This window comes from Contarinia nasturtii, unplaced genomic scaffold (genome assembly GCF_009176525.2).
Source record: "Contarinia nasturtii isolate CC-2019 unplaced genomic scaffold, AAFC_CNas_1.1 Cnas_scaffold_1037, whole genome shotgun sequence".
NCBI classification, from domain to species: Eukaryota; Metazoa; Arthropoda; class Insecta; order Diptera; family Cecidomyiidae; genus Contarinia; species Contarinia nasturtii.
Genome location: NW_022198383.1, coordinates 5,731,179 through 5,755,371, shown reverse-complemented (window position 1 = coordinate 5,755,371; position 24,193 = coordinate 5,731,179). Strand labels below are relative to the sequence as shown.

At 34.3% G+C, this 24,193-nt stretch overlaps 1 protein-coding gene across 3 annotated transcripts in view; it reads right to left on the bottom strand.

Moving 5' to 3' along the window:
• LOC116344314 (potassium voltage-gated channel protein Shaker) overlaps positions 1-24,193 on the bottom strand; it is a 42,056-nt gene that overhangs the window by 9,466 nt on the left and 8,397 nt on the right. Inside the window, exons 2-10 of one of the 3 annotated variants that reach the window (XM_031772793.1) lie at positions 20,887-22,492; positions 5,291-5,414; positions 4,904-5,072; positions 4,570-4,666; positions 3,805-4,000; positions 3,387-3,508; positions 3,093-3,246; positions 2,819-2,990; positions 1,647-1,776 (exon numbers count right to left, since the gene is read on the bottom strand). In XM_031772793.1, the coding sequence (XP_031628653.1) occupies positions 1,647-1,776; positions 2,819-2,990; positions 3,093-3,246; positions 3,387-3,508; positions 3,805-4,000; positions 4,570-4,666; positions 4,904-5,072; positions 5,291-5,414; positions 20,887-21,032 (1,310 nt within the window). In that variant the 5' untranslated portion in view covers positions 21,033-22,492. The remainder of the gene's footprint in view (positions 1-1,646; positions 1,777-2,818; positions 2,991-3,092; positions 3,247-3,386; positions 3,509-3,804; positions 4,001-4,569; positions 4,667-4,903; positions 5,073-5,290; positions 5,415-20,886; positions 22,493-24,193) is intronic. The other 2 variants (XM_031772790.1, XM_031772791.1) reach the window with 2 other exon arrangements.

Genomic DNA, 24,193 nt, shown 5'->3' with positions numbered 1-24,193 from the left:
TTTAACGATAGTTTGGCATGTTAAATACCAAATCAGATCATTCCCACAACAGTTTACCTAAGTTTGTTGCTTTTTATTGTTATCATTTATTTCATTCTTATATGGTACTTCTAACTAAGACTTACGTATTCCACTAAAATGTTGTTCGATCACTAGGTGTTTTCTTTCATTTTCATTTTAAAAAATAATATAAATTATTGCTATCAATTACAAACTCTAAATTCGACTCTTTTTTTAAAAACTAAAATAACTAAAATTGCAATTGAAACGGAAAAAATGCTCGTTTCGAAAATAGAAATAAAAAATTAAGTGTGACGATTTAAAATCATCATTGAATTCATTCATTTACTGCATTTTTGGTTTGGAAAATAAATTGTAATACGACATCGAGTTATACGAACGACATGGCTCACACACACAACATCGTTACGATAAATGAAAACAAAAAAAAAATGAAATAAGTTAACGAAAATTGTTCAATTGCTCAAATTGATCGAAATTATGGAAATCAATTTGGTTACGACAAACGAAAACGGAAAAACAAAAATGTACAAAATCAAGTGAAAGAGAGAAAAGGGGAAAATAGGTGAATGACGGCAAAATAGCATTTGAACGATAAAGTTTTTTTCTTGCTCCGTCACTTTGTAGTATGATACAAAAGGAATATGATAAACAATGAAAGTTATATCGAAAAAAGGAGAAAAAGTAAGTGACAGGACCACGACACTGAGATAGGAAAAACTTGTAATTTTTATAAAAAAATAATAATATGGGTTATTCAAAAGAAGCAAGATCCCAAAGTGCATTGAAAAACTTATTGAAGTACACTTTTTATCATTCGCTTCGTTTTCTTTTTCTTCAGTTGGAAATTCGATGAATCAAATAAATTTTGAACATGTTCAAGGAAAGTTTGTAAATAACTTTTAAATTCGCCAGCAAGAAAAAAAGTGTTGATTTTTCATAAGTTTTTCTTCTTCTCATTTTGAAACATTCAATATTTTAAATCACTGTTCGTGAAGTAAGTCACCAAGTGGAAAACTGCCGACGAATGCATATTACATTGTATATTTTGAACGTCTCTCAAATTGAAGTATGCATGAAAAGAACGCACTTGAGTGAAATATATATTCGGATTTTTCATTAATTTCATTTGAACCGGAAGCGAGAGTGAAGGGTCGATTTGAAAAGAAAAAAAATGATGGCAAAACAAAAGACGAGAGAAAAATATAATATTTGAAGGACTACATATAATTAAGAAGAAAGAAACAGAAAAAAATCCACACAAAGTGACATATATTGCAAGCAGTTCGGTATTTGATGGCCAAAAAAAAATCTCCACCACACGTTTTCCGTTTTGGTTTGATCACGTTTATTTGAAACGCGAAACGTACAATTTGCGCTGAGAGTACGGTACGTGCAACCACTGGTAATGATGCGATGTGTCTTTTGGCCACAAAATACCGAACCACTTGAAAAATCCATTGTTCGATATCTAAGCATATTAGTGAAGAATGTATCACACACAATAAAAAAAAGAACATTCGTTTGCATCTAATTGGATTGATATTATTCGGTTATGGCATTGCAGTTTTTGCACTCTTTTCAGACAAAAAAAAATATGGTTCAGATTTGTTGGTTTTTGGTACCTCATATCGCCATAGCCAACAGTGGTCATTGTAACCACGGCCCACCAAAATGCATCTGGTATTGATTTGAAGAAGGACGTTTCAGCTCCCGCCTCAGCAAAATATACGGCGGACGAAAATAGTACAACGCCTTTTTCGTGTGCCGCATCGCATTTAGATTTAAATTTTGATTTTGTGTGTTAGTTTTTTGTTTTGTTTCGACCGCAAATAAACGAGCGCGCGCGCACACACACATTTTCATTTTCAAATTTTTTACATAAATTTTAGCACGTTGTTTGGGATATGGTATATGTGTAGGTGTGTGTTAGTTTTGTATGGCATCGACATTGAATCGATTTATTTGTAAAAAAATTTGTGTTTTTGATTGTTGGTCAATTGGTTGGTTGATTTGTGTGTTTGTGTTTATTTGTGTAAAATTGATTGATGATCGGTCGAAATGGAGTGTTGATTTTCAGAATGGTTTAAATTTTGTTTTTTTTTGTTTTTGTTTCAGAAGCGAACGATGAATATTCAAAATGATGAAGAGAAAACAAATGGTAAAGTAATTAATAGAGATTTAATAATTGTTTACCTCGTCTAGATTATTTATCAATAGAGTTTGATTCTTAGCTAGGCTTTTAAAACAAAGAACTTCTATGAAAAGGTATGTATATATATTAAAAATGTATATATAAGATCAAGTTTCCGTGAGTTGACTAAAAAGAACAGTTCTTTTCATTAAAAGAAAATTAGTGATTTTTTTTTGTTTCAAATCAAACTAGAAAAGCGGTTTATATAGGTATTTTGTGGCATCAACTAAATAAATTATATACTGAAATATGGCTGAGAAAAACACTAAATTTGATTATCGAGAGTTGACGTGGCAATATGACAATATTGATTGATGGCCCTGTTTGATCCCTTAACATGAATTCACTAGCGATACGATTTTAACCTTCTGAACTGAATATATTTTTAGATGACAGATACTCGTTTTAATTTGATATTTTTTCGGTCATGTTCTAAAATTAAATCTGGTTTTGGTGTACTAAACGTGTGCACCACTCACACGTATTTAAATAATTCACATTAATGATTTTCTCGCGAATATGAGTATCGAATCGAGATATTATTATGATTGGTATTGGATTAGGTTAGAATGAAATGTTCTAATAGATTAACTTGACACTTACCTATAAATAAGAAAAATATTAATAAACCTAGTTCGCGCATGGAGGCTTTCAGTGTTCGTCCTAAAATTTGTAAGCCTTTTGAATGTCGTGATAATTTAAATATTCGAAATACTCGAACTAATCGTATCACACGTAATATTGCCAAGGACATCGCCTGATTCGTAGACTTATCCTGTTTTCATTATTTTGTTTGGAAGAAAAGTAAGAAAATCAATGATTGATTACGGTGAAATCATAAATTAGAATGCAATGTGTGAGGAATATGTGTATTTACCTGTGGGCTAACAGGAGCTTTCGGAAGGTTTAACGTGTCTTCCTCTTCGGCAACAACCGTGGCCAAAGTTATAAAGTAAGGAATGATAGCGATTATATCGATTACATTCATAACATCCCTGAAGAAATTTAATTTATTTGGGCATGCCATAAACCTGAATAATATAATTGAAAGAGAGATTGATTGATGCAAACCGCATCCAACCGCGATCGATAATTAGAAATCGAGTTGATATTTGTGGTAAAAGATATGAACAAAAGCGCAAAATCGATTTTTCTTTTGTGAAATGCTTACCTGACGCTCAGTTCGAATGTAAACCATATAATACATATTGTTTCTATGAGGAAGAATGGATCTGTAATGTCAGGCACTTCGTCTTCCTCGATTTTTGTGCCATTTGTTGTTGTGTTGAACACCTGATTGGCAGTCAAACCGGAATCGAAAACACACAGGCGACCGGAACGAGTATTGTGTGAAAGCCGGAAATTGGATTTTTTTTTTGTTCGGGGGAGGAGCAGGTTTGGAAACATAAACAAAGCGTGGATGTGTATATGTGAGTTGTGGTTGTGTGTGTGTGAAAAACAAAGAGAAACGAACAAATTGAGAATGAAAAATGAAAAGCATTGCAGACCGCTCACGGAGTGCAAACAATTGGTATTTTTTGTTTTTGTTGTTCAACTACATATTTAACTAGCAGCATGATTGCAATTACCTTGTAGTGCTTAAATTCGGGTAAAGTTTCTAAACAAAATATAACGATTGAAAGAAGTATAACAAATACGCTAATTATGGCTACAACCCTGGCTGCTTGCGAACTTTCTGGATATTCGAAGAGCAACCACACTTTTCTTTGATTTTCATTGTCTGGTAGTGGTTTTTCTTCTTCTTTGATAAAGCCTTCATCCTCTCTGTGTGTTTTAAGCAAATAAAATTGAAATTTTATCAGTTTGGCATTGTCTCATATGTCATTTCGTCGATACTCGTTTTTATTTTTATTTTGATTTGATTGGTGATTGATTGTGTCTAATTAATCTCAATTTACACTAATCATTCAAGTAACATGAAACGAATCGATTTCGTCAATGTGATGCGCGCAACAACAACAAACACACAAACACGAGCCATGCTCACGTCTCTCGCTGCCGTCACGTCATATGGACACACACACGCACACATTTCTTGCGCGCCCGCTATTTATTGATTGCATGTTTACATCGAAAAACAATCGCTCACTTCCCGTTCGGTGAGCAGGCGAACGTGTGTGGCGAACGAATTGATATCTGTGCAAAACACGTTATCTCTGAACTCGGGTCAACGTCAAAAAAAAGAGGTCAGCGTCCATTTGAACAGTGCGTGTATTGCGAGTTCAAACTCTCGAGGTGCGTGCTTTGTTCGGCGACACCACATTGAAGATAAGCTTCCGATTCGCTTATTTTTAATCTTAAAATTGTTTCGTTTTCAGCAAGAATAGGTTTACCTGAATTTATTAGTTGCTTGTTCGCCTAATTCATAAAATTTAATTTCTTCACTAAACACATCTAAAGGGACATTAACTGGTCTTCTTAATCGGCCGCCTATGTCGCAAACGTTCAAATTCATTCGAATATTGGTGTGTGGAATAAGATAATGGTTTTTTTTGGCGTAATATGGAATATATGGAGAAAAGCGAAAAGAAAAAACAAGCACAACATTGTTTAATGAGAACTTGGATTTTATTATGTGGATCTAGAAATTGAGGTGCTACTCAATTTGTTTAGTATGATAATGATAGAAAGCAATTATGGAAATGCTCTAGAAATACGAATACTAACCGCTTTGATAATAGTACAGAATTGCATCAAAACTTGGTCGATTACGATCGAAAAAATACTCATTGCGTAGTGGATCAAAATACCTTAGACGCCTGGCCGGATCTCCAAGCAGAGTATCCGGAAATTGATTTAATGTACGTAATTGCGTTTCAAACCTTAAGCCACTTACCTGCGGCGGCCACCGAATAGAGAAAACATAGAAATGGAAAAGAAAAAAAATGTCATTGCTTTGACACGCAAAAATTCCAACACGATCAAATGGCTCTTCTACAATAACATTCTTAAGGTCATGTGTCTAGTGTACAAACTCTTAACTGCGTAATTTACTGTCTAAATTCAAGTCACGCGCTTCAAAAAAATGATAGGAGACACACAAAAAATACGTACGTTGATGACAACTCTTTCGCAAAAGTCATGGTCATGCGGAATTGGTTCAAAATGTTGTGGCTGCGTTGGGAAACCAATTCCAGCCCCCCCTTCTTCATCTTGACTGCTCAGTTTGGGTAATGATCTGAAATGTTACATTAATATGTTTTGTTAATTCTTCTTGATTTATTAAATGAAAATAGGTGTATGTGTTTTTTTTAAGAGAAAAATTGTGATTTAAGTGTTTTTCTTAGTTTTTTTTTCTTCACATTCAAACAAAATCTAATCTAAACAAAATCCTGTTTGAATATAAGTATCGCATTCAGCATGCATTTTTCATATCGATGCTTCATTATCTCCTTATTGGCATTCTTTCGGTCCAAAAACAGAAATTGGTTAGCAAATGAATTTGAGAAATCAGTGTGTCAGGTGCATAAATTTTGTATGGCATCCGTAGCGTGTATGGGTGTGATAATGACAAAAGTCAATCAATATTTAAAATAGGCTGAACCGAAAAAAGCTTTTAACCATGATTAATTTGTATGTTTTTTAAATATCGAACAGAATCAAATATAATAAACTTGTTTTGATGCGATCGGAAACATGTTTTAAATGTCAATAAATCATTAATCATTAATTTGCCATTTAATGATAAATGAGAGTGGTGCATACACCGATTGATGTAAATCGTCGTGTTTTTTTAAACAAACATAAATGCTGAAGCGCTCATTCGAAATCATAAATCTTTATTTCTATTTTTTTTTTAAACTGAATACATGAATCATAAACAGAGGCAAAGAAAACAAACAAAAAAACAGAAAAAGAATTTAAATAAGAATATAATTATAAAGAGATGAAAATGACGCGAATGGTGCGGTCACGCACGCCATTCGAGCAATAAAACGAAGGTGTACTATTTAAATAATGCAGAAAACAATTGCACCACTTCATGCTTTTGCATTTAATTAGCCACATCGCAAAAAAGGGAAAAGGTTTAATGGTGCAAAAACCCGCACCATGCTCGTCTTCCCTTCTTACGTGCGCGAAATGTTAAATTTCAAAAAATAAAAGGGAAAAACGAAAAGACACACACAGGAAACGAGAAAATTTGCTGAAAAATTTTCTCATTTCGTGTATTACAATATATATATGTGCATGTGCACACATGTATGAATAAATCCATTGGTGCCCTGAATGTTCATTAATATTCTCTCATCTGTACATTTTCCTTTGGTTTTTTTCGCTTTTTTTTTTTCGTTTATATTTTGATGATTTTCATCCATTACGCTTATTTAACTCCGAAAAGTATACATAAAATTTGCAACAGAATCTCTCTCTGGAGCATTGAATGAATGTTAAACCAAAAGAGTAAATATTCCAATGTGGATTAAAAAAAATTCGTGAATTTTCTGTTTTAATAAATTTTTGTTATATATGCGGTTTGCGTACATCGCAATTTTATTGAATGATTTTCGCACGAAAATATACGAGTGTGATGTCAGTTCAAGAGGTGGTTGTTCTTCGTAGGGAAAAAAAGCACGCAATGGCTAATCCAGGAATATACACAAACACAAACCACAAAGTGCATGTGGCTGTATGTATGTGACACCAGAGTGCGAATCGATGCTTCGCTTTAAAAAATGTGTCCCCCTTGGTCGCTGCCTTGTGCACTGTATACATGCGAAACGAAATGCAAACAAAGACACACACACAAAAACGCTGTACGATGGATAAGGGCTTCCCATATTTAGGTTTTTCATTCTGTTTTCTCGTTCGTTTTCATTGATGACTTTCGTCAATGTGCGCTTTCGGTATTTGGGTCACTGAATGACGTCATTTCGACCTATATATATATAAACACATTCACATCATACAGAGGGAATAGGAAAATCGTTATTTCGCCGTGCTTACGTACATTCGTAGTCAGTTCATTGGTATAATTGCGTTTGGTGTCTATGGCACATCTAACGGGAACATGGAGAGAACGAGAAAAGGGAAAAAGCAACGAAGTAGAGAAGCTTGAACATTGACAATGCTTACTTGATTCACATGTGTACATCATACCGTTGTTATGCATTCACATTTTGTATTTTTGCATTCATATTATTTCTTGCAACGTTCATGAGAACGAGCTGGCGCACTCAAGCGCCTTACAAAACGACGCAGCCAAAATTCATGTAGCAATGCAATAAAAGAGAGGCCAATAAAATAGACACACACACATACACCGAGTGCTGAACACTCACATTTTATGGCGAGTAAAATTGCTCGGCAAATGGGGTATATGCCACTTGAAGTTTGAGAGAAAAAGAGAGAAAAAGTCTGACTAGTGACGTAAATACCGTTCACCGTTTATTTTTGTTCGATTTTCTCGGCTTTGAATGTATTGTGTCGTTTTCTGCACATGTTGTGTGTGCTTACTTTTTCTGCTTTGCAAGGCACAGATTTCACATTTCAATTTGGTGCAGTTGTTGTGCTCTGTTTTGGAGAGCCACTTGTGCTTACTTTTGTTGTATACGCTGCCATGTTCATTGAAAACCGATTCTATTTTTAAGAAATGAAAAATGGAAGTGAAATATGGCCACATCCTGCCATGAAAATGGCGTAAACATGTACGTATATGTACAATGTATGCATTTACGTGAAAAACAACACACCATTCAAAACCGAAAAAAAGAACTCGATGCCGCTGACTAATATTCATTAGAAGCGATGTCTATTCAATCTTTATTTTTTTGGAGTGTTTTTTTTTTTGAATTGTTAGGTCCGCTATTCCATTCATATTCACTCTTTCTGATTCTTGCTCATTCGCTTAAATACCCTTCGCAGAGTACACCGCCATTACAACACACTCGATACCAACCGACTCATTCACACGAACAGTCTAAAATCATATTTGTGAACTAGAAATTCATAATCGCTCTTTTTTTTTCGGTTCATTAACAAATATAAGACATTTCTTGCTCATTTCACTCAATTGTTCCATTCTAAAGAATTGTAATGAATGTATGTGTGTGTGAGTGGTGCCATTTCTCCAGGATTTAATGCTTTTTTAAGTGAAAACGTTGTGTGCTAAATAAGAATGAGCGTGAGCGCGTAAAAATTGCAATTGCATTGAATGTGCCACATACATAAATTTAGGTGCAATGTTGTCCCTATTTTTACCGCAGACTTTTATAAGCATGGCATGAGCGTACACGTTTCAAGATTCAACGCGAATAAAATGTGAACGAACAAAAAACAAAACTCAACTCCAAAGCATCGAACAGCATTGAGCGGACGGAATACGAAAGATGGAGCTTATGCGAATGTGAAAGAGAGTGCAGCACAAAAACACACACATACACAGAGATTGAAAGAAAGCATTTGAAGATTGGTTTTTCATGCAAATGTGCATGCAATCGCAAAATGTTGATCGGAGCGCGCGCTTTCATAGCTTGAGTGTATGCCAATGCATGCCCGCAAAAAGTGGCAAAAAAACGGCGACACCAAACCAAATGCACAATTATATTTATTAAATTATTATTGGCGTTGATCGGGTAGCATTGACGAAAATTGCAGCACAATGAAAAAATAGAAACAAATGGAACAGCATGCAAAAAGGCACACACACATCACATTGACATACACCGGATTCATACAAAACCGAGAAATCGAGAACAGGCACTTGCGCTCACGCTCATCTACTCCATGCCAAACATTGTATAAACGGCGTGTGAGAGCATTCGCGCGATAGCACCAAATTATAATGACAGATATGACGTTGCTGTTTTCGGTCGACTCATCAAAAATAGCATTTTTTATATATCGAGTGTGGCTATAAATAATTAGGTTCAAATGGAAATCAACTGATTCAAATAACGTTGGATATAACATATATACATCGGATCATCTAAAATTAGACATCTCACTCAATCGGACTGTAACATCACACACACACACATACTCATAAATTAAATCGCACGAATATAGATAGACACACCGTGTACAATGTAGAAACAAACAGAATATTGCACGTACACATGGTATGCAGAGAAGAAGAGAGCGGCGCAACGCGCTCATATATTGTCGAGAGTGTAAGGAGCGCAATTATGCGAGCTAAGCAAACAGACGATGCCATGAGTATACTACTATATTTTTGGTCGTGGAGAAATGGGGAACTTCAATGCTATTATTTTCTCGCATTTTTGTTTTTGTTTCTTTCGTTTCTATTTTGTCTTCGTTTCATTTACTGACGAAAGATTCACAGTGCATTGTTGGCAAAGATTATGTTAGTTCAAGTGTGTTGTTTGTTGTTTTTTCCACTTCTTTTACAATGTCCTAATTGAAAGAAGAAATGAAGTGGTTTAAGCTCGTTTAATCGCTTGCATATGTGGAATTTTGAAGAGATCGAATGGGATGCGTGCACATGATCGAGTATCAAGGCATTACAATTGAACGGAAATAATACAACAACAAAACGTGAAATCTCTTGATGGTTTTATTGTCTCACACACAATGGACCAATTTTAAATGAAACTATTCCAACCATTCAGAACAATTCGACTTCATCTGCACACATACTCTTATTATCTCTCTCTCTCTCTCTCTCTCTCTCTCTCTCTCTCTCTCTCTGTGTTAATCTGATTTTCTCTCTCTATGCTCTCTCCTCGTTGTTGTATTGCTATCTTAATTGATTATATGATATACAATCGTGTCGAATATATTTCAAATAATCACACACGACTATGATGAACATGATGATCACATCTTATATACAATAATATATTTGTATTAAAACATCGTATACCGCCCATTTATCGATCGTAAACTCAGGATAATGCCAAATGTGTCCATTAACAGATATTCGAAAAAATTATTAATTTAAATGATTTATTTCATATTCATGAAAGACTGCCATAAATCACATTTCATTTTATGATTCCTAAACGAATGACTCAATGAATGATTCTTTTTTATCTGCGCTCGAATTGACCATTGGATCAATTTTATTATCGAATACTAAACGGTCATTAAATAACAGATTTCTAAACGAAAATGACAAATGATTTATTTGTGTTGTGGAATTGTCAATATTATTTAATATTCATGTCGCGTTGTAACCGATTCATTCAATACACTACTCTTCTGTCCTTCAGGTTTGAACCTTGTGTCCGCCACATCCGTTATTGTCGTCACCGCGTATACCCCTGAGCTGAAACGATGCCTCAGCCCGACTTCATCGGAAAATCAATTTGCTCAACCATGCAAAGTGTATCTCACTTTGCTTAGAATAGAAAATGACGACTTTAACCAATAAAATCGATATTTTGTTTTCATTTATAGCGCACACACACACACACACATTTTCTTTCAAAACTAAAATAAATGCCTGATGCCTCGTAAACTTTTGTTCAACGAAAAAGAAAAACAACAAGACATTCATATAACTCGATCCATCGAACTGGTACACGAAAATTGCTAGAATATGTTACAAAAATGAAAACATTCGATTTGTCTCCGATGCTCCTTTGAACTGAGATGAGAAAAAAGCCATATAAATGTACTCTAAAACAAGATTAATGTTTCACGTCATGCGAACTGTCACTTTGAAAAACGGTAAACGGCCCCGTCGCTTCGCGATCAAGGTTTTACAATATTCACACATTTATTAATCGTTTGGTTGGTGGTTTTTGTGGCAACAACAAATACGCACATATAATTCCGACACATGAAAAGCTTTTAATTCTCACGAATTGTGTCAAACAAAATGGTTTTAAAAAAGAGACATTTGGATATGTTTTGGCTGTTCGCTGATACATCCACACTACATGTGGTTAGTGATATGATTTCCCATCGGATCCAAGAAAAAGCAAGAACATGTTTATATAAAATCTAGAAATGAGAAAATTCAATTTCTCTGCTTCTAGGATGCATTTGTTGTTGCTTTTGTTGTTGTCACAGCATGAAATTTTAAGGATAAAATTGTGTTTTTTTTTTTCTAGCATTTGGTGATTTGATTTTGTTTTGTCGCATTTACCTGTCTGTGAGAAGAGGGGGCGATATACTTGTTTGATTTTCACCGCTGAACGGCGGCTCTTGTTTCGGTCGTAAAACTGGTGTCAGACCCCATCTCTCGATAAAATCGATTCGAGAAATGGTTGACGATGATGTGCAAGGTACAATTATTACTATCTTGTCAATGCACACTTATGAAAGTACATCTATTGATATGCTCATCTGGCTATGATACATTTAGGTGGCCGTTTAAACCAAATTGATAAATTGTGCGTCACGGCTTTTTTAACTCTATAATCTTCTCTTGATACGTTTTGTGTGCGCTTTTTTTTAGGAAGATTTTTCACGTATATTTTTTTTTCTTTTCGTCGCTTAATTCACACTTCGTTCAGTTTCTTTTTTTTATGGAAATTTGATTTTTTAAACTAATACAGAATTAACAGCATCCTTTTCTCTCGTAACAATGATATTTTCAGTGGAGTGTTGATAACGATATAACATGATTTGTGTATATAACTAATTTCAGTCCTCTTATTTTATCGCGTAAATGGATAAATATGTATAATTCGAATATGTATTGATTTGATTGTTGAATTTAATGATTTTCTATCATTCTTCTATCAATTTTTTTTATTCTCAAATGAACTTTTCAATGTTCAATTTAAGCACAACACAAAAATGCACTTTTTTTCATATGTTTTTTTTTCTTGTTCATTCCATGATCAATCAATTTTTTTTTTTTTTTTCGTTTCCAAATTATAACATTGCACTTTTTGTTAACTTGTTAATACAACCATAGAACATCAACGATTGAGAATTTTCCTCGCTTTTTTTCGCTTCTGTTTCAAATATAAAACTCACTTTTGCCGCCTACAAATTGGTTCACAATCATAAAATAAAACAGAGAGAACATTAAAAATCCACTTGTAAATTGTGTGCCTCAAATATCGTTATGTGAATACGAATTTTGTGTGATAGAATTTGCCAAATGCAAATCGTGAATCAATCCATGTATCGCAATCAAGCATGTGTGTCTGTATTCAATAATTCATTATTATTTTCCATTTAATTGAATTGAAGTTATTTCGAACACACAAAGCGCCAAACCAATAAAATTGCAATTGAATTTATGCGATTATTATTCACCGAAAAAAAAAACAACCGAATATTATTGCGAATATTGGGTGTGAGAGCGAACTACGTCAAAACTGAAATGGGTACACATTGCGACATTCGCTCGGTGTTATTTTTGTCATTTTTTCATGATAAAGTGAAAAATGATAAGTCATCTGGCCGAAAACTAGATTAAATGCTGTTGAATTGAATTTATTGCCGCGGAATACGAATAAGCGCAAAAAAATCATGTACAAAATGTGTTGTACACAACCATTAACGATTGTTTTCCTATGTTATTGTGTCATGTTGTACAAATTGGTTTGCATTTTATGGAAATCCAACTTTTATTTATAATCTTTTATCGTTGATTACGTCGTTTGTAACGCAATTTATGTGCCACTTCTGAATCACAAACAATGTGTGTCATTTTATGATTGTTTAACACGATCGTTTATTTTACAGGATGTTATCCCGTTTATTTCATGGGATTTTCTGTCTGTATTTTTTTTTTCTGTTCTCTCATCTCTTGCTACATTCGCTTTGTTACGCGCGTGTGAAATTTGAAAGATGATTTAGATTGGGATCACGAGATTGTGTGTCGGGCACAATATGTTTAGAGAGATGAGATTTGGTGGCACCCAGTTAAAGACAGAGAACGAAAGTGAAAAGTCGATTTTGGTTTCGGTTTTTCATTTCACAAGCAATCCACTGTGTGTATGTAAGAACGGAAAATTATGTAACCCATGCAAGGTGGACGGAAAATGTATGGAAGTGGCTTGTGTGCAGCCATAGAAACTGCTACGACGTTTTGAGTGAGTTTGTCAAAATACGACAAATGTTATTCGACAATACAAATGGTCATGGTTTTTTCTCCCTTTTTTTCGTTCATTTTTCATAAATTTTCAGCCGACAAGGTTCATTTGAAATTCAATGTGCCTTGAGTGTATGTGTGTTTCCATCGTTTCGTGCATCTCTCATGGGTTTTTTGTCGTCTTTCTGTGCGTCTTTTACAAATGAACAAACAATTTGTACAAAAGCTTGGTCGATTTTCTTTTTCGTTTTTCGCATTGTGTGCGCGCGTACGTGTTATTTCAAAGTCTTGAATGTCTTTTTGGATAGCTTTTTTTTACTCATGTATTTTTTTTTCTTTGCCGTTCTGTTTCGTCTCGATGTGTTTCTCACAAATAATTTTTTTTGCCAAGTCTCTTTTAAAATTTATTGAAGAAAAAAAATATTGTTTTTTTCATCTCTTGCCACTCGTCTCTACGTCATTAAAAGCCGAGGTCGGAAGTGACATACACACACACAAATAAAAAAAAATAACAACATCAAAATGACACAAAGGCAAATGATATGCGAGACTGAGCGCCAAACCAAAACCAACACAGAATATAGAGTAGAAACATTAATGAGCACGACCCAGTGAGAGAGTGAGCGAGTTCTAATGTTCAGCGATGTGAAAAGTGTAATTTCAGGTTCAGTCGTATGCACCTTCATCACCACCGTTTACATTTCACTTTCGATTATCGTTTGTTTTGCGAATAAATGATTTGCGAGTGACATTGTATGTGATTACATTCACTTCATTCGCATCCAAATCGGTTTTGACTGTGCTCTGCAGAGTGATCTGAAGTAGAAAGTAACAACACAAAATATATTTAAATTGAATATGTCGTTCTTATGCGCCCAACGAAATGCACATATATATATATTCATCATGAACTTTGTGTGTATGTAGTTTTTGTCACTGAACGAGGCGCACGAGTATACATTTTAGTTCTCTTTTTTCACTTTCAATTCAAGCGAAAATTTGAGTTGTTGTTTTTTTCCTTTCGCTTGAGAGACAATTTTATTTTTAAATTTTCGATTACACCATGTCTTCTTCTTTTTTTATTTTTCGATTTGTGTATACGCGACGCAGCCATTGAGCTGAACAACAAAAAAAGTGACACCAAAAATATTAAGAAAAAAAGAATTACTTTAACGAGTCAGAAGAAGAAGAAAAAACACTCTCATCTCAACATATTTATGAGTATGCTGTAACATTGCTGCTGTTTTCCGCTATAATAGCGACACAGAGAGGAAACAACAACAAGACATATACGAATGGGTACATACTCATGCGACACAATGTGTGCACCATACACCAAATATCAACGCCAATAGCGTCAGAGTGACAAGGATGAAAAATGATACGTTTTTCGATACACATAACACATGATCGAGCGAACGGATGAGAGCATCGGTATTGTTGTTAACGAGAATGGGCCAGAGCGAGCACGAACGAGTGTGAAATGTGTGTAGTATTTTTGTGTGTTGGAAAAATTGATGGACTAGAGTTTTAGAGGCACGCGCGATACATTTCCATTTTCATAACAGAACAAGAGTACAAAACTAAGTAATCACAATCGCGTATATGTTGTTCGTGTATGTCGATATGTATACTCTCTCTTTCTCTTTCTCTCTCTGCATGTATGTATATAAATATTCCAAGAGGGAGCGAGAGAGAGAGAGAGAGATAAAAGGCATAAAAGATAATGCCATAAAATTTTGGCGCTGCTATGTTTGGTAAGCGAGAAATAGATGAGTGATGAGCGAGAGAAATAGGTGATCATGAAAAGCGCATTGTTGGCTTTCGAATCAATACGAGCCAATTTGGAGTTTTAGCGGAGAACGTGTATTTTCAAATGGAAAGGTGTAACACACCAATTTCGATGAAAAGGACAAACAAACGGTTGGTTTTTTTGTTCGAATGAAATGTCGCGCACGCACAAGATACCAATAGAATAGATTGCCTGACCATTTTCAATCATCGCAACCAATACTCGATTGATGCAAACGAATAAAAAAAATGCTTTGTTTCAAAACAAATGCTCATTTTTTTTCTCTTCGTTCGAATAAATAGAAAAATAGTTCTGAATTTTGTGATTATTTTGTGTCTGGCGTCCAATGAATTATGATTGAAACTGTAGTGAATTCCCAGGAATCATAAATTGGTTGCGCTAATAAACATTTCAAGAGAGAGAAAAAAAGGCGTTTATCGCCAGAACAAAATTTGTGGCTATTGTATTGTGTTGGTTATTTGTTTGCTATTTAGCTATTGTGTTCTAGTATATGCCACAGACAAATATGTCGACCATAACAAATTACATGGTTTTATTTCATTGCCGACAGTCATAAACATATCTACACACATACTTCACACATAGTAATTTGCAACTAACGTTGCGCCATCCAATTGGTTAAATTGGTGTGTTTTCGTCTTTGTTCTCTCAATTTTTTTTCTTCTTTCGTTCGCTGTTTTGTGCTTGCTGATTCTTCAATTTTGCTGCAGAAATATGTACGCGATTGTTGAGGTTGCACATAAAGGATTTCATCGGTCATTTTATTCTCGCTCTTTCTTAGCGTTATCATCGTTGTATCGTACCATTTATCGTTGGGGTTTTTTCCGTTCCTTTTGACCACACACTCACACACACACTAATTTTTCATTATCTCTTTGTTCACACACAATATTATCTGTCAGTCTCTCGTTTGCCATCCAAAAGTTTCGTCTCATCTCTCTTGCGCGAGTAGACAAAACTCCGAAATGTGTGTTTTTCTCCTACAGAAAAAAGCAAATGAAATTCTCTCACAGATAATATATATCAAAAAGTTAAGTGTGGAAATGAAAACACACATCTTATTGTCCCGTATGCCATTTTTTTACTATTCTATAGCCGTAGAGGTGACCACCGATTTTTTTTTGTCGAACTTTTTTTTCTATTTTGTTCGTTTTTTCGATTTGACGTGCATTCGGGTGTGGAACACATTCTTCTCTCACCATTTTGTATGTGAAATATTCTAATAACAGACTTTGAATTCTTCGAAATGAATAGAAAATAGAAAGAGAAATTCTGTTGAAAAGTCATTTTAAAATGGGAAAAACCAACGCATTAAATCACAAACTTTGTTGTTTTACGATTCAATAGGCATAAACTCAAAATGAATGGAAAATTATGCAAAATGAATCTTAAATAGAATCAAACTGCACACAGTTTGGAATGTCGGTGAACACCTTTATTCAAGATAATTGGATTCAATACGAAAATTTATGTAATGGCTTTGATTCAGAATTCGCGCATTTGCACTATATTCGTCTGGGAAAATCTCGTCTGCAAAATCCTCCATATCTACGACACAGACCCACAATTTATATTCACAGAACGACGTTGTTCACACTTTTTGTGAAAATAAGAAGAGCAAAAAAATAAAATAAGTTAAAATACTGATGTGACCAACTGTGGTCGATTTTCACAGTTAATATTCTCAACGAATGTTGTTCTTTACGTCGAGAACTTTCGAATTTTTTTATCAATTTTTATGATGTGACCATTTTTTACCGAAATAATATTTGTTTCGTTTTCTATTTATCACTTGCAACACCACCGAAAGGTATCCGTTCTTTTTCAATTTCTTTTCTTATATTTTCTTTTTTGTCTCCCGTTTTTCTCTGATACGGTTGTTCTGCTGACAATTTTCACTAATACTGCCTTGAGTTTACCATACGAAAAAAGAGAAAAAATTTTTGTTTTGCGCCCGTCGATCTCTCTCTCCTCGTATGAAAAACTCGAACGAATCGAATGAGAAGAAAACGAAAAAAACAACCTTTTTCCTCATCTAATTCACAAGAGCAGCACAAATGTGTGTTGGAGAGCTTTCGGATGCGATTGTATTGAGTGTGTAGATTATTTGCGTTTTTTTTTTTTGAAGTTCACACAGCAAACGGAAACACACGCCAGTCGAACTGCTCACTCTCATTGGGCTTGCAGGCGTGCGATTTTTTATCCGTGTGATGCATGTCAGTTTCCATGTGTGGGTGAGAGTGAGTGAAATTTTGAGCATTTGCATGTGTGTATACATACACAAACGTGAAAATGAGTTTTAAAACACGCTCTATGGTTTGTTCATGACGTTTGGCGTTCAGTTGTAGTGTAACAGACAGAGACATGTATAAGAGGTATTGAAAGTCACGCTAAAGCATTTTCCGAACGGTGTATAGCGTTAGTGTGTTGGCGCATGTGTATGTGTGTTGGTATTGAAAATTATGTTTGGCCAAAATCATGTATTCGACAACGACCGACGAAAAACGGAGAAATAAACATTGTTGTGTATTTGAAATGCTGGTACGTGAAAAATGTGCGCACAATCATTGCTCATAGTTTTCGACTGTATTCAAATACACTTCAAGCGATACGAAAACACATGTAGGAGAGAGTAAGAGAGTGTGTTGTTTGCTTTTGACTCAGATTTTGAATTGTATATTTTCCGAATGACTCTCTTTTTTTCACTCTCGGTCTTTGTAAGATTTCTCTCACGCGACTTGAAATGTCCAATGCTTCTCAAACTGTGGCCACATGTTCGGCGGAATGAAAACAAAGGACTGTGCGTTGCAGTACGTTAGCATGCGTTATGCAAAAAAAGCTTGAAAATTGAAATGAATGCTCAACATCATTCTTGTTGATAATTTTAAATCCGGAAAAATGAGAATTAATTTTGTTATTACGAAAGGTTGGCTGGTATGATTATAATCCATTCGTTTCTTTCACGAGATGAACTTAACTGTGACTTTAATAATGGGACATTTTTATCTACGGTCATTTGTCGTTAAACAAATTTGTCGTTTCGGTCATTTTGTCACACACACACACCCACACACACAACAAAAAATTTTATTGCCCCAATCACCTGCCTCGACGTAATGCTATTAGATTTTTCATGTTGGCTTGAAATTAAATGGCTTCAAATTTTAAAGTTTAAACTGTAGTTTGAGTTGAGGTACGTCGTTTCAATGGTATACGTAATGGAATCAATTCGGAACATTTGGTGTGCAGGCCGGACACGTTTAGCCGTTTTTCATTTGACGAAGTAGTTTCGTAAAAGTTTTTTCTCCAAAAATGGAACAATTCAATTGAAAGTTTTTTTTTTCTACTTTGAAAACTTTTCTCTTCGTCGCTTCTCACACTCGTTTATCTCAAAATCGGCTTGGTACTTACGTTATCGAATGACAGCAACCAATGAAATAAAAAGAGACAATGAATTTGAAATCTGTTTATCGATCAGACCGAGTCATGTGTGTCTGATGTGAATTGGAGTGAGCAACGAACTGATTCAATCGACATTGCTCAGTAATTATTAACATAAATGGTAATTTGAGAACTGCCTAAACGGCGCATAATCAACGTCTCATGGCTTCAAACTGCGACTATACGATTTACAACAGATTTTATTGAATTTGGATTTGGATTTGGTTGCTAATTTCATTCAACGCCTATTTACAAATTATCTATTATAAACACAGACAGACAATGAATGTAACAGATACCGAAATATTTTATCTTACATCACTTTGCGTAAGGGGTAATGTGTGCCTTCAATTTCCGGCGAAGGGTTCATATCAATTTCTCTATTGCATACCATTACGAATCAATAAGGCGATAACAAATGGGGTGAATATTTTCCATCTGAAAATACGTAGTAAGTCAATCTATGATTGGGTTCATTTAATATGGGTGCTTGTCAGTTTTCGTCAAATATATTTTTCGGTTAGCTTATTGAATATTTTATGAATCTCTCTTTTTTATTTATTTTTCTCACGCTGAATATTTTATGATTTTCAATTTCACAATATAAATTACATCGAAGATAGAATTTCAACAATAGAGAAAAAGGAACATTCGACACATCATTATTATCAACGAACAACAAAAAAATATGTGTCAATAACATCTACACAAATCGTATACGGACTTAAATAGTCAAAATCATGCCTATTGTCAATGACAACATTCACACAATCTCTCGATCTATCATCGTGTATTTGACTACATTCAAAAAATCGTGCCTACTTCAAATTCAACAAAGGACAGTGCTTTTTCATATCATATTATGTTTTTTATTTTTCGCTAGATTTTCTGAGAGGGAGGAGGAGTTCGGTTAATAGGCTGTAAGTGATAAGATGATGACGGTTAATACGCTTCGTATGATTTTTTCCCCATCAGCGGGCTAATGAAAGATAATAGAATTTATATATCTAATTTTTTTTTTGTTGGGTGAGATGAAAATGAAATGTGAATTCACCTACAACTCAAGTGACAACCAAAAACAATATTATTGTTGGCATTCGAAAACAAAAAAGTTCTCTAAATATTATTCGGCGAATCAAAAAATTCAACCACACATTGTGACAATAGACTAGATATACCGATAGCTGTAAAAATTGTCAAATGCGGTACTATCCTATCGAACTAAGTAAACAATTTGTATTTTTTCAGCACTCGAAGTGACAGAGAACATCATTCTGAAAAATCACAGACACAACCCACATCGGAAATGATATGCATAAATAATCAAAAAAAAAAAAAAAGTTGTATGGATTGAAAACAATGTACGGAAAATAATCAACCTCAAATCAAAATATGTGTAACGTAATATCCATTTCATTTTGTTGTCAAGTATACATTGAAGTATGTACACATCGAACGTCATTCGGACCGTAAAAATTTATTTGAGCAAGAAAACACACAAACATCAAATTCTTCGTACGTTTTTTTTTCTTCGTGTGATTTTCCGTTTTTTCGTGATTCAATTTAAAGGCAATGGAATAAAAAAATCCAGAGAGAAAATTTTTGCTTTAAAACCCGCAATAGTTGTGCGACAAATATGCCACGGTCGTATTTTCCATTTAAAAAGCAATCCATTCACTGTGGTAACAGCAATAACAAAATTCAAAATTTATGCAAAAGGAATCGACCGTAACGCAAAATAAACAGCGTGTATCTATTACACCCATCGATTGCAGGAAAAATTGGCCAAGATGATATGACAGCTGAGCCGTATTCGAGCTGGCAATATTAGAATAATAAATAGAAAATATTATGATATCTCAAGAGAGAAGAGACATGCCATTAAACGATGAAAAATGAAATGAAATTTAAAAAAAATTGGTATTTATCCTGTGTGTATACGTGTATGACATGCCCAGCAGCACGGCTCAGCCCGGATCAAATGCCATTCACATTTGATGTCGTATCGAGTGGCAAAACGAGCGCGTATCCGATATCAAAATATCATCATCATCAACATCTGATTTTATGGCTACGTAATAATTTGGGAAATTTAAAAATAAAAATCACAATCAAATTGGACAAAATACAAATTGTGTATAAAATATATCACATTTTCATTTTGTCGGTGCGTCTGTTTTGCTAATTTTTTTATTATCTGTTCTTTTTTATCGTTCATTCGTTTCGGCTTTTGCCCTGATTTCATATGATTCTGTCTAACTGTCATATATCGCATTTATCTTAACTTTTAAAACAAAAATTGTTCTTTGATTTTCGTTTTTTTTTTCTTGTTAAGCGATTAGATATAGGAAAAAGAAAAATGTTTTATTGTGGTGGTGGGGGAAAAATAATGTAAGTGAAATATGATTGAAGTGAGAGTGTTTATGAGATATTTCTTACGGTTCGCTAAATCCATCGGGTGTTTTATCGCTTTGCTTATGTGCATCTTCCTTAGCCTTAGCGTGTTCGCGGTCCAATGCAGCTTGTTTCAAACGATATTTACGATTTTCCTCACCCAAGCCATAGAGTCCAGCTACAGCAGCCATGCCTCTTACACAAACTCGTTCTCTCTATTCTCCGGGTAAAGCTATTGTTTTCAAGTGTATTACTGCAAATGGAATATTCTTATCCAATTTCAATTTGTTGTCGATGAGTTGCTGTTGTTTTGCTGCTTAGGATTTTGGATTTGTTCTTTTTTATTTCTGTTTCTTTTTGTTTCGTTATTGTTGTTGGTGTCGATTGTGTCTATTGTATAAATGTTATCGGTCCCAGTCGATTAAAGCCATCTTAAGTGAGTGTGTCGATTTGTTTACATAATTCAACCATGGATATTATTTGTGGTCGGCGATGTCTTCGACTGGATGCATTCGTACTTCGGATTAGTATTGTGTTTTTTTGTCTACTGATTTTTTTATTACTTTTTACGATTACTTTTAAATGGCTTTTGGTTTTTATCTACAATGGCTGTACTTTTTTTTGTTTTAAATATATAGCTAAGCTATTGGTAAATTGAAGCGTTAACGCTAATTGGTCGTTTTGTCATACACACACTCACTCACTTGGAGTTTTTCAATGCGAATGGTGTTCCTCCTTCAATTGATTGCATTTATCCGTCGTTCTCTTACACGCCCCGATCTCGTGTCCAGCATTCATGTCAATTTCCAACAGTGGAGTGCAGTCAGTTTTTGTGTCATTATCCTATCGTCTATCAAAATTCTGGCCAGCATCCCATTATTTATGCTGTTGCTACACAATTCATTCATGTTGTTTGGTTTGGCTTCTATTCGCTTTTAACTCTTTTTTTCTTCTCTATATCGCGATAAATTTCACTCTGTGCCGAGTGTATTTTCGTCGTTATTTCACACTGTGTGTATGCGGCGCTTTCGTCCTTCCCCGCCGTTATTTATTAGTTGACTTTTCAAACTGTTTGTTTTTTCCTATCGACAGCTCATGGGGCTCGCCAATGTGCGTTGAACATTAAATATTGTCATTTCCATATTTCTTTACATTCATCAATCACCACCATTATATCATTTGGTTTTTTTTCTTCTTTGATTTTTGATTCGTTTGTTCTTTTTTTTTGCTTTGTGATCTTTTTCTTCTTCTTAAAGCGTCGTTTTATTGAAAGTGTTTATTTGTCTATTTTTACACATTTTATTTAATGTGTTGTCGTCATGACGCAATGTCTTTTTCATCGTAGTACATTATATCGGCAGTGTGTGTATCGGGTGTATGAAGTTGATGAAAATTCGTCTCGTTCAACTGAATTCACCGAATAAAACGTTGAATTTTTTTTAAATCGAGAATTATTATTCGTCGTATGCCACAAGAATATTCGACTCAATGCGACGGACATTTAAAATTGCGTGTGATTTGCTTTTTATGTTGAAGGGTATAATACATAATACATGTGTGTACATAGTGTACACATGGCTGGCTATACACTTTTTGGATTTTGTTCTTCATAAAAGCATAGATAAAATGGCAACAAAATACAATACGAAAGCTATAAAAAAAAGTTAGAGAAAGATAAATTGTATGTATAAAAAAATATATATATGCAACAAGTTAAAAAAAATCGATGTATTTTTCTCTTCCCACAAAAAACAATTGAAATTGTATAATAATATATGTCTTTGTACAAATATAAAAAAATGGTTTTTTGGTTGAATTCGCACCATGGACAAAAATATGCATAGAGAGATAGAGAGAGTGATAAAATATATATGTGTATTTATATATGCGTGGTTTAATGGTTTTGGCTATCGAAAATTGAAAATGAACTCAGCATATTCCAGTTGACATCGAAATCATCATTGCTCTAATTGCATCTCGATAAATAATTCAGTTTTTTTTTTTAAAACATAAAATTCGATAAAATTGTTTGGATAAAAAGTGTTCCAATTTAACGAGCCTTTCGTGCACGGCTGAGTTCATTTTTGTTTCAAGAGCTAGACAAAATGTGCTCGGTGAACGGATTTCACATTTATGAGATGAACAAAACAAAACTGAACACAATATTCGACATTTATTTGAAGAAGAGAATCGGACACAAAAACAAAATTCATTCATATATACCCACGACGATAATGGATACAAAGAAAAAAGCTCAATCAGCAAAATTGCAATAAAAAAAAACTATTTTATTCTTCTTCCTCTCCATTGTTTTTCTCTCTTGTTCTGCAGAGAATGGAAATGTTTGATGAGTTTTCCCATACGTTGAAATGCAAATAAACGAAGCGGCTATTTGCATGGACATAAAATGCATACATTGGAAATTCAACAATGCCGAGGAAATTCAATGTGTGTTGCAAAATTTTTTTTTTTGCTCTGACTTTAGGTGAAAGCGATTAAACACAAAATTGGTTAACAAAAAATGCAAACTTTTATTACAAAAGCTCGAACTTTTATATATATGTCTATAACGTTCAATGTGTTGAATTGCCATGAACGAAGTCAACCAGAACAATTTAATTCATTTAGTATTAAATTTTACAGCAGTCCCTCCTCGGCGCACAAACACACACAACACTGTGGAATTGGTTTTTTCTTTCGTTTGCCCTAAGCAGACACAAAAAAGAGCAGCAGCAGTGACCAAAGTCAGCCGAAGATGATGTGGATGGCAAGCATTTTATGTTTCATATTGTCAACAGAGAAAAGCTTTTGTTTCAAACATTTTATAGAGTTTGAATATTGTTAAGCACCGTATTTATTTTTTTGTGCCATGAAAAATTAATGAAATAAATGACAGAGTAAATTTTGTGACAATGAAAAAGATCGTAGAGTCAAAAATCGATTCGATGCGAGAGACAGAGAGAGAGGGAGAAAAAGGTAGATGGAACAATTAAGTTAGAAATAACGTAATTAAATTAATGCAGTTTATATGAACATCGAAATATAAACGACAGATTTTTCGGGCTGGTAGCTGCGTCTATCGTACATACGGCCTCTCTGTCATATATACACATTCGCCTACCTCTCATCTACCGCACGAACAGTGCTTATATATTATTGACGAAAGCATGTGTGAGTGCATCTCTCTCAGGTTGAATTTGGTGCAAAAAAAACACCGTCAGATATATTTTATATACGTACATGTATATATTTCTATATGAAAAACGCTTTTAATTTTAATTTCAATTTGCACTTTCCATATCAATTAAGCGTGTGCATTTCGTTGGCACACGTTCCACATATTCGTTTTCGG